The sequence below is a fragment of the Lissotriton vulgaris genome, chromosome 7 (assembly GCF_964263255.1).
Source record: "Lissotriton vulgaris chromosome 7, aLisVul1.2, whole genome shotgun sequence".
Lineage (NCBI taxonomy): Eukaryota > Metazoa > Chordata > Amphibia > Caudata > Salamandridae > Lissotriton > Lissotriton vulgaris.
In genome coordinates, this window is record NC_141695.1 from 62,023,044 (window position 1) to 62,033,574 (window position 10,531).

At 41.1% G+C, this 10,531-nt stretch overlaps 1 protein-coding gene across 1 annotated transcript; it reads right to left on the reverse strand.

Annotated features, from left to right (window-relative positions):
• Positions 1-246: 246 nt before the first annotated feature.
• On the reverse strand, positions 247-1,197 carry LOC147700721 (olfactory receptor 5V1-like). The gene has a single exon (XM_086929197.1). It carries the CDS (start codon positions 1,195-1,197, stop codon positions 247-249), a length of 951 nt encoding a protein of 316 aa, XP_086785323.1.
• Between the last annotated feature and the right edge of the window lie 9,334 nt (positions 1,198-10,531).

The window sequence follows — 10,531 nt, forward strand, 5'->3', positions numbered from 1 at the left end:
AAATGAGGTAACTACATTCTTTACATTTAGTGCCATAAACAATTTGAACATGTAACTGTTTTGACCAGATCCTATATAACACACAGTTGTTTGATTGGGGCAGTGGTGGCTTTCAGAGTAGTAATATCTTTGTTGTTGTTGATTGAATCTAATAGGTCTTCAAATGCATAAACTGAAATGTTAACCCCAGCATGTAAAACTCTGGCATGTTAATTTTCTTGGAGTTTCATTCAATCTAGTTCAATCTCAGTTCTTGAAGTTGCTCAGTTTGACATTATTTTGTTTCCTTCTTTTGAGGGCTTTTTTAAATTCTTGGTTTTTTAAGGTGTACACAATGGGATTGCACATCGGACTCAAAGCAATGTACAAAAAAGAGAGTACTTTGCTCTGAACCACGGAGTACGTTGATGCTGGGCGCAAGTAGACAAACATGAGGGATCCATAATACAAGACCACCACAGTGAGATGTGAGGCACATGTGGAGAAGGCTTTGTGGCGCCCTGCTATAGTCTTTATTGTCAGAATAGCTGAAATTATTTTGACATATGATGCGATTACTAAAATAGTTGATGAAACTGGACCTATAGCACCCAAGGTAAAACTCATTATTTCAACATTGCGGGTACTGGTGCAAGAAAGCTTCAGCAGGGCTGTAATGTCGCAGAAGAAGTGGTTGATTTGATGAGTCCGACAAAAGCAGAAGTTTGAAATTAGTATGGCATGAGTAACAGGCTCCAGAAAACCTAAAATCCATGCTCCAGTTGCAAGCTTAAGACACATTGTCTTGTTCATAATGATGGAGTAATGCAATGGATTGCAGGTAGCAACATACCGATCATAAGCCATGATGGACAGGAGAATAATTTCGACCACAATCAGAACAATAAAAAAGTATAACTGCAGCATGCAGGCCTCATAGGAAATACGGGTACCTTCTAGGAAGAAGCCAGCCAGCATTTTGGGAAATGTGACAGAGGTATAGCTGATGTCTACAAAAGCAAGGTTGGAAAGGAAGAAGTACATAGGAGTGTGCAGACATGGGTTGGAGTACACAACTGTCATGATGATGAGATTTCCTGTTATAATCATCAGATATATCAGAATAAAAATACAAAAGAGAAGACCTTGGAGCTGAGGAACATCTGAAAACCCCACAAGGTAGAAGTCTGTATCTCCTGTCTGATTTTCATTGGCCATCTGCAAGGACTCTGGTAGCTGAGCATGGACTATAAAAAATTAATAGTAAGCCATTAAAATTCACATCTTTGGGATGTTAAAGACCCTAATTTAATGATGAACAAACAATTATTTAAATATATCATACAAATGACTAACACCTGAAGGCAAACACGTGTTCAAACAGGTTAGATGTAGAGTTTAATCTAATGGGAAATGACTAATATGAGTCTTGAACCTAAAGCCTTTGACTCACATTTCTCTTTCATGTGAAACCTAGCATTGCTCTGCTTTAAATTCAGCTGAAAAGTAACTACAATACAAACGTTATGGTATTTAATTTCTTCCCAGCTCAAAACATCTTCAATTGCTTTTCTGGAGTGGGGTCTGGAAAGCAATAATACAAATTAAAGGGGTCATTCAAAAACTTTTCAGCACTACATAGTATTACAACGTACTACAAAATACATCTCACAAACATACATGTTTGGGTTATGCCTCTCCTATATTTTTCTCTGTGGAGATTTCCCCCTTGACTGCAGGGACTCTGTACATATTAGTACACATTTTAGTAGTACATTTTGTAGAGACAGTGGGGAGTGGCTAGAAAATTGGCAATACTGATGACCAAACGAGCAAGGCATATGGAAGAGTCAGAAGGAATTTAAAAAGTGTTGGAGGGGTTTTAGGTGAGATGTGCAGCCATGACAAAAGTACGCCCATTGCTATTCATGAACTGCACTTATGAAGTTACAAAGTTCAAAAGGGAGCAAAAACAGAAGTAAATAATGCCAGCTTAGAACTGCAGTAAGTGCAGCACCACCCATGGTCATCTACTAGTACTACATCACCCTCCCACAGCAAATAATGGGAAAATGAACTCAAAATAAAACCCCATAGGAAATAACTTTAATTAGCTAACAATTATAAATATATATTATTGAATAAATATTACAAAATTAATTTAAAAAACTAAAAATGAACCTAACAATATTTAAAAAATAGAATTAAAATACACTCAGTGAATGCTTATACATCACTTGTAATCATTATTAATGCATAATAAAAATATTTTATATATATACACACACAATATTTTACATTATTATTGACAGAGAAATATTAAAGTTTAAGGCCACCAAATAGCCTTTTGTCTGGGAAGAGGCACTACTCTGAATCTACTCTGATGTTCACACTAGATGAGGTGAAAAATACAGTTGCTAAAGAGGAATTTTCATCACTCATTCTCTAGGACCAATCCAAACCATTCAACACTTAAGATCATAAAATCTACTGGGAAATTTAAATACTATTGCTATGATAGGATATATCTATGGCAGGATCAATTTGTACCTTAAATTCAGGTCAAGCATCATCTTTATATCCCTATTCTCCTCAACGCAATACAGCATCTAGAGAGGAGATCCACCAGAGTCAATTATCTCAATGTCTTTTTCAATGTCTGTATCAAAGGAAGGGTAGAACATATCACTTTATTCAAACACACATGCTGCAATTGAGCCACTTGTAGATAAGTGGGATGTTAATTGTGAAATATATGAGACCTTCACAAGTGATAAGTCAACAATCCAATTTTTACCAAGTACTCCAATTTATCATTTGACTCTGTAAATGTAAAAAAGCGGAGCAGTCCAAGATCTACTCAGGGAAGTTAGTGTAGGTAAGTACCACTACTTACAGATATGCAACAACAGCATTAAAAAAAATCATTGTCCACTCATTCATTTCTCTGAAAAAAAGGAAACATTCTTTATTATGTAAACACTACTAAGAGTCTCATTATGAGATTGGCTGTCCACCAACTGTCAGAACCAGGACGACTTGCCACCCGGGGGCAACCGTCAAAGATCAGGGATCCCTGGCAGTGGCGCAGCAGTCTTGAGGCCGCAATATGCTTGGCAGGACGGCTACGGCCCCATCAAGCATATTACACATTTCCTCTCTGCCATGGTTTTCAAGGCAGTTAGCCCCCCATAAAACAATGGCACAAAGGAAACAAAGGGTGCTCTACAGCACCCCATGTTGCCCCAGGTCCATGGGCTGGAAGCAGGGGGGCACATGTTGTACCCCCTTGTGTGCATACACAGCAGTATCTGCATGGCATGGGCTGCATCAGTACATGCCATGCAGGCTGATTTTGAGGTTCCCACTGCGGTGCCACCATGGGAATTTCAAAGAATAGCATGCCAGATAAGAGAAAACTCCTTCTCTGACGGGTGGTACAGCCACAGGTTTTAAGGTGCGGGTGGTCCCACTGGTATCATTTAATTTACAGGCCATGGTATATGGTATTCCACGCTACAAGTGACATACAAGTAAATTAAATATGCAAATTAGGTATATGTCAAACAAACCATGTTTAGGGGAGTGAGCGCAAGCACTTTAGCAGTGGTAAAGTACACAGAATCCTAAGGCCAACAAAAAAACAACTTTAGCAAAGTTGGAGGCAAGCAGGCAAAACGTCCTGGGGAAGGCCACCCTAGGATTGACAGGTCTAACACCTGTTTTGGAAGTTCGGGGTGCACTGTTCCATTGGAGCAGGTTCAACACTGATTTGCATATATCTGGGACAAATCTGAGGTGGCTTGGTATGCAAAACAATTATGGACTGGGATATGGACCTGAGTGATTACCAGTGACTCAGTTATTCAAGCATTCAAACCATCACTTTTTGTATACTTTAGTATGTCATTCTTAGTGGTACGGGTATGCCCAGATGTGGGTACAGTGCACCCTGTGTCACTGGAACCAAGCTATACCCGGCTGATGAGCCCATGATGAGGGAAAAAACAGTAGATTGCTTTTGTTCTAATTCAGGAAGGACCTGGCTTGGCAATTCTGTCTGGACTTTTCCTATTGGAGCAGGGTCAAGATTGATTTGCATGTAGCTGGGACTAAACTGAGGTGGCATGATTTGCAAAATTACAATTGACTGGGATACAGCTCTGAGTGATTAGCAGTAGCTGAGATTAACTCAAGCATTATATCCATTACTTTTTCTATACTTAAGTACCTTACCCTAAGTGGAACGGGTAGGCCCAGATGGTGGTCCTCCTGTGGACACTGTGTCACTGGAATCAAGATATACTCAGCTGATGAGCCCATAACAAATGCAAAACCAGTCCTGGGTTGCTTATGATCTGGTTAAGGGTGGATACGGCTTGGCAGTTCCGTCTGGAGCAGGTCAATAATGATTTGCATATAGCTGGGTCAAAACTGAGGTGGCATGGTGTGCAAAGTAATAATGGTCTGGCATGCGGCATAAGTAATTACCAGTGGCTGAATTTAAATAAGGCATTCCACCCATCGCTTTTTGTAAACTTTGTTATGCGAACACATTAGTCTTCTGTCGGGGGCACCAATATAACTCCCTCTGAAACTTAGGGCACTCTTTTTAGGGTCATCTTCTATAGGAATGTTATTCCTCAGACAGACCCCCAAAGCCTTGTGCAAACTGTTTGTGTAGCACATTCCCTTTCTAAAGTACCACAACAGCAATAAGTGTAAATCAATTCATTTAATTTTTTTTAACTCCTCACAGGTGCTTATCAAGTATTTCAGGGCCTGAGTCAGTGAAGATGGGATGAGGATAGTCTCTGCTCTCCCAGATGGTGTTTTATCCTTATTTTCCTCACATACAATCTCACTCTGCGCTTTCCCTTTTTTTAGAACCAGATGCTCATGCCCAGTTGGACACACGAAAGCTGAATTTTATTGAAGGCTGTGAGGAGGATGCTAAGACCTTGTGGCCCCTGTCAGCTCAGTGAACTCACAATACACTTCTAGTGTGATGGTTTTGGCTTCTACTCAATGATCAGCATGGGTGGAGAGTTGTCAGCGATAGGCTTGCTGCTCCCCAAGTCATAGTCACTGTGACCAGAAGAGGCACATCACCTTGGCATAGAGCATGGCTGCGCCTCTTACTTGGTTTGCTGCTACTGTATCAGGTAGAAGGGGGCACCCAGAGCAGGACTTGTGCATCAGGCTCTGGGGGTGGGGGGGGGGGTGTTCCTAGGTGCAAAGGTGGTTCCGGAAAGTGGGCCCCACAAATGCCTACCTTCCTACACAAATAAACAATTATGAAGATTGTGTGATGATCCTGGGGTTTACCATTCCTACTGCAAATTGCATTAGAGCACTAAGGGCCCGATGTAGGTACCAAATACCGGACGGAAACGGCCGATTTCGGCCGTTTCCGACCGGTATTTGGCCTACTGAGATGTAGGGGACCTTTTTTTGTCCGATTCGGTATTTTACCGATTCGGTAAAATTACCGAATCGGTAAAATACCGAATCGGTACTTTTACCGATTTTTTAATTTGGGATGTAGGTGGGACTACTTTCTGTCCCACAGGACCTTCAGATTCGGTATTTTAACACCCAATCCAATTGGGTGTTAAAATCCCGAATCCAGGTGATTAGGGCATGTCTGTGTGCCACATGGCTCACATGCCTGTTTTGGGGGTGCTAGAGGGTGTCAAAGTGACACCCCCTGCACCCTTGCACAAATCGGTAATTACCGAATCGGTAATTACCGATTCGGTAGTGCCCATTGATTCCTATGGGCTTCAAGGCCCATAGGAAGCAATGGGGGATACCGAATTGGTATTTACAGAATCGGTAAATACCGAATCTTACAGATTTGGTATTTACCGAATCTGAAATACCTACATCTCCCCCCCTCTAATTTACCACTTCATAAATACCGATTCGGTATGATTCGGTATTAATGAAGTGGTAAATGTAGATTTACCTACATCGGGCCCTAAGTGCCAGATGTAGGTATCCAAATACCGGTCGGAAATGGCCAAAAATACAGATTTTCGGCCATTTCCGACCGGTATTTGGATATTGAGATGTAGGGGCATGGTAAATTACAGAATCGGTAACTTTACCGAATTTTTAATTTTTCCGATTCGGTAAAATACCGAATTGGTAAAATTACCGATTCTGTAATTCAACATGTAGGTAGCACTGTAATTAGTGCTACAAGGGTTTAAGAATTAGTTATTTACCACCAACTAGAAGTTGGTGGTAAATAATGAAAACCCTTCAAAAAGCATTTTTTTGCTTTAAAAAACGTGCCATGTTGCAGACATACATGCCCTAATGGCATGTATGTCAGCAACATGTGCACCCATGCACAATTGAGGGGTGCAACAGGGTGTCAAAGTGACACCCTGTCCCCCTTGCAAATTCGGTAATTTTACCGAATCGGTATTTACTGATTCAGTAATTAGCATTGATTCCTATGGGCCTCAAGGCCCATAGGAATCAATGGCAATTACTTAATCGGTAAATACCGATTCGGTAATTACCGAATCATTTCGATTCGGTAATTTCAAAAGTGAAATTACCTACATCCCATTTACCTACTCTTAAATACCGAATCGGTATGATTCGGTATTTAAGAATAGGTAAATCAAGATTACCTACATATGGCCCCTAATGCTCTCTTTCCTGCCAAGTTCCCTCTGGGAGCAAACTTCTGGGACTGTATCCTCTGGTCACGTACAGCTGATTTGCTTGATCTTAGTGTCCAGCTCTCTCTACCAGACGAGTTTTCTACATTTGACCTTCTTTCCTGTAACATAGATTTCTAATTCTGCAGCTAAACCTCTCCTCTGTCTGCCTTCACCTTGGGGCTTCCTCAGCAGTCCCTCTGCATTGCCAGCACAGTACCCTAATTTCTGCACTGCCCATTCCTAATGGCTTCGGACAGCTTGCAGGGCACCTGAGTTAGCGGCTATGTCAGTAGTACCCCTCCTTATGGAGGTCAATCATCTGCAGGACTAGTCCATGAAAAATCCAGAGGTTCCCCCCAACAGGTCTATCTCACTACTGTCCCACGGAGATTATAAGGAGGATTAAGCTACCAGACCTAGAGAAAGACTCGCAGTCACTGGATGCCAGTTCAAATCAAAGTCCTTAAGTCAATCCTTGCAGTAGCGTCAGTAGGCTTCTACTTCCTACTGGGCATTCCTTAAGCATTGTCCTTCCCTGGTGCAGTGAGTTCTCTCCAGTCTATCATTTGTGCAAGATTGCTTTAAATGTTTTAAATGGTGATGGAAATGTCTAGTAGCCAGGTACCTATGCCCTATCCTAATGTGACACTTCATTACTCCATCCCTGTCCCAAGCTTCCTGCACAGCTTGCTGAGACATTTCAAGATAGCAGCTTGAAGTGGTCTATGAGAAGACCTTCCCTCAATTCAATCCCCAACCAAAACAGCTACATGGCTGCTTCTCACCAGAACTTCTAAAGGGAGCCCCTTCTGTGATTGGTTCTAGAGGTCTGGCCTTCTATCTGTGTTTCTGTGGGCTTGAGGTTCCCCATACTAGGTGCAGTGTGTTCATTAGCAAAAGCAGAGTTCTTTCCCACCCCTTCCTTTCCAAGGAACTAGGCCAAGCACTGGAAAGTAGCTCTGTTGGATGAGAAGGCCTTTGATTGCCCTGCCAACCAGCAGGGTAAATAACTTGGATCAGTAGGGTGAATAAAGACCTGGAATCACATTATGAGCTGAGCAGTGACCTCAAACTCATGACAAAGATTGTTCTAAAACTCAGCACCTAAAAAAAGCATATTATGGTGGGAATCTAAAAACTACATCCAACTTATTAAGAGGTCTGAAGAACTAGGAACAACAACAACAGCCTCCTACAATATAAAGAACTAAGGATTTGTCATGGATGTATCCCACTCCATGATCTCTGAATTGAACTTGCTGACCAATTCCAAATGTTACACAATGTTATCAATCTGTCCCAGCCCACCTTATCTTGGGTTCCAGCAGAAGGTCCGGTTTACCACTTCACTAATCTTATCATGGCTTGATTGTGCAATTGAACTGTTCCATGAAGTATCATTAAATATTATAAAACGACTTCAAATGGTAGAAGATGCAGTGGCAAGGCAAATGCTTCACCTCATTGGCTCTGAAGGCTCTGAACTGACTTCCTCCTGCTAGATATCTATCTTCAATCAACTTTGCATACAGATGAGAGAATAAATGAAAAAGCAGCAATACTTTTAAAAATTAACTAGGAGTTGGCATAGCTCATATAATTTTCTGTAGAGTAAGTGCGCAAAATGTCATTGCAATTATGTAAGATTCCATGATATTACTTGCGGAGCATAACCCTGCATTTAGTGCTAATTCTTACACAAAATGCACTCTCACTTGCAAAATGAATCAGAAGATGCATTTTGCCCTTAAAACATAGTGCTTAATGCAACGAAACAAGAACAGCACAGTCAGCAGCCAGTCACACTCTGTTTCTGTGCTCAAAGGTAAGCATTTGTTCCCAAAATTACTGCAAATGACACATACAGGTATAAACATATCATTTGTGGTAATTTCTAGTCAGAAGTGTAATGCAGCAAGACCAAAAGTAACCTGATTTCTCTAAAGTAATTACTATTTTACCAAAGCCTGAAATTGTCCACAAGAAAAACTACGAAAAAATGGAAGCTAAACTCTAGATTGGCCTCACAGCCACTTGTTTTGCCACATACATCCTTATCTGCCCAAACCTCCAAACTAAGAAATTCAGTGACAAAAAAAACCCAGAAAATCAAAATTCACTTGGAGGCAGGCCAGTATGTCACGTTTTGTAATGCACTGGCAATGCATTTCTCTGCTCCATAGTAGAAAGACAGGAAAAACCACCCTGTATGGCTTTTTCTGTCCTTGAAAATATGGCCCCTTTACGCACAGCACTTTGCGTAAAAGGGGCATTCCATGGGTGTTGCTGTGGGTGTTCCCACGCAACATCCATGGAACAAGACACATTTCCAGATTTACGAGGATTCGTAAACCAGGAAATGCGTCATTAGGCTACCCCACCCTAGAGGTGGCCTAAAGAGGTGCAACATAGAAGAAATGTTTTCATTTCTCCTCGTTTTGTTCCTCTTTCAGTGTATGTTGCATTCTACAGCACGCATTGAAATAGGGAAATGCTTGTAGTGATTGTTTTTGTGCAGGAAGGTGCCCGCTCCTGCACAAAAACAATCTCCCCATGATGCAGGCATTCTTGCATCATCATGCAAGGGTGCCTATGCCGGCGTATGGCAGCTACTTGTGCGCCAGCGCAGGGGGAAGCACAGAAATGCAACATCATATTGTAAATATGTGTCATTTGTGTGCTCTGAAAGGGTTGCAGTGTGGCGCAGCCAAAGTGCTTGCAGTGCCACTCTGTGGCACTTTCCTGTACATCTGCTCCTTGGATGCTGAAATTGTGGATACTCCCCACTTAAACCTCAGAGTATAACATAGAGTAAAGATGTCACTATCAATTGGAAGTGGGGACTTACTCTAGAAAAGGGCGACATGTGCTCAAGACAATGGTCAGCCTAAAAGATATGCTGTTATAGAATAACACATTTATCAATTCATAGCCAAAGGTCGAATACAAGTTAGATCTGGAAATACTTTTATCATTCACATCTATGGTAACCTAAACAACATTGGAGTAATTGCGGCAACTTTCAGTACTTACATTATCTAAATGACACAACCAGGTAATTATAAATACAAATACAAATAAAATATTATTTTTGCATTCTCTGGCATTTCAGTGCATAAGAGCCATCACTTAAATTCACAAAAAATTCGTAACAGACTTATTTTGCACTCCTATGTCAGTCCAGGTGTCATGTCCTACACTGCTTGACTTTCCAAACTAATCTTAATGACTCAGTAATATATTCTATATAAGCATGACCCAAAATAAATCTAATTATATTCTCTAACAGTACTGATGGCATCCAATAACAGAGTGCACTAGGACAACTGAGCAGTAGAATAATACACTCTCCCTACATTCCCTTTAGTGACAGAGGCACAAACATCTGTATCAGTAACAAACAATCAACTAACCCTAAAATGGAAATATGTTACTCAGGGGTGTCTCTTAATCAATAACATTAGGGGGCTTCAGTCTGAGGTGTCCACAAGCTACGTGATGAACCCAACTCATAATGACAGGGGACAAGATAATAGGCTGAATTTGGAGCCATTCATTTGGAGTTACTTTGAAAAGCAAAGATACATACACCGTGGGACAGTCAGATTACGACTGGATTGTTGTGTTCCTACCACTGTGTAAACCCCTGTTTGGGCACGAGTTGGAATAACAAGCTGGATGTATAAACATACTTTAAACTTTGTTACATTTCGGCAGGTCAAACCTATGAAATTTTAACAGGAGAAGTGTGTACAGGAGAAATGTGTACAGTATTTACCAAATCCTTGTTATTCCCCAAAACCCATGATATGTGCTATTTACTGCACCCGTTAAATAACATACCGCGTGGTATTGTTGTTTATGAGGTG

Coding starts and splice junctions, on each gene's coding strand:
- LOC147700721 (XM_086929197.1), bottom strand. CDS start 1,197: ATGGCCAATGAAAATCAGACAGGAGATACAGACTTCTACCTTGTGGGG.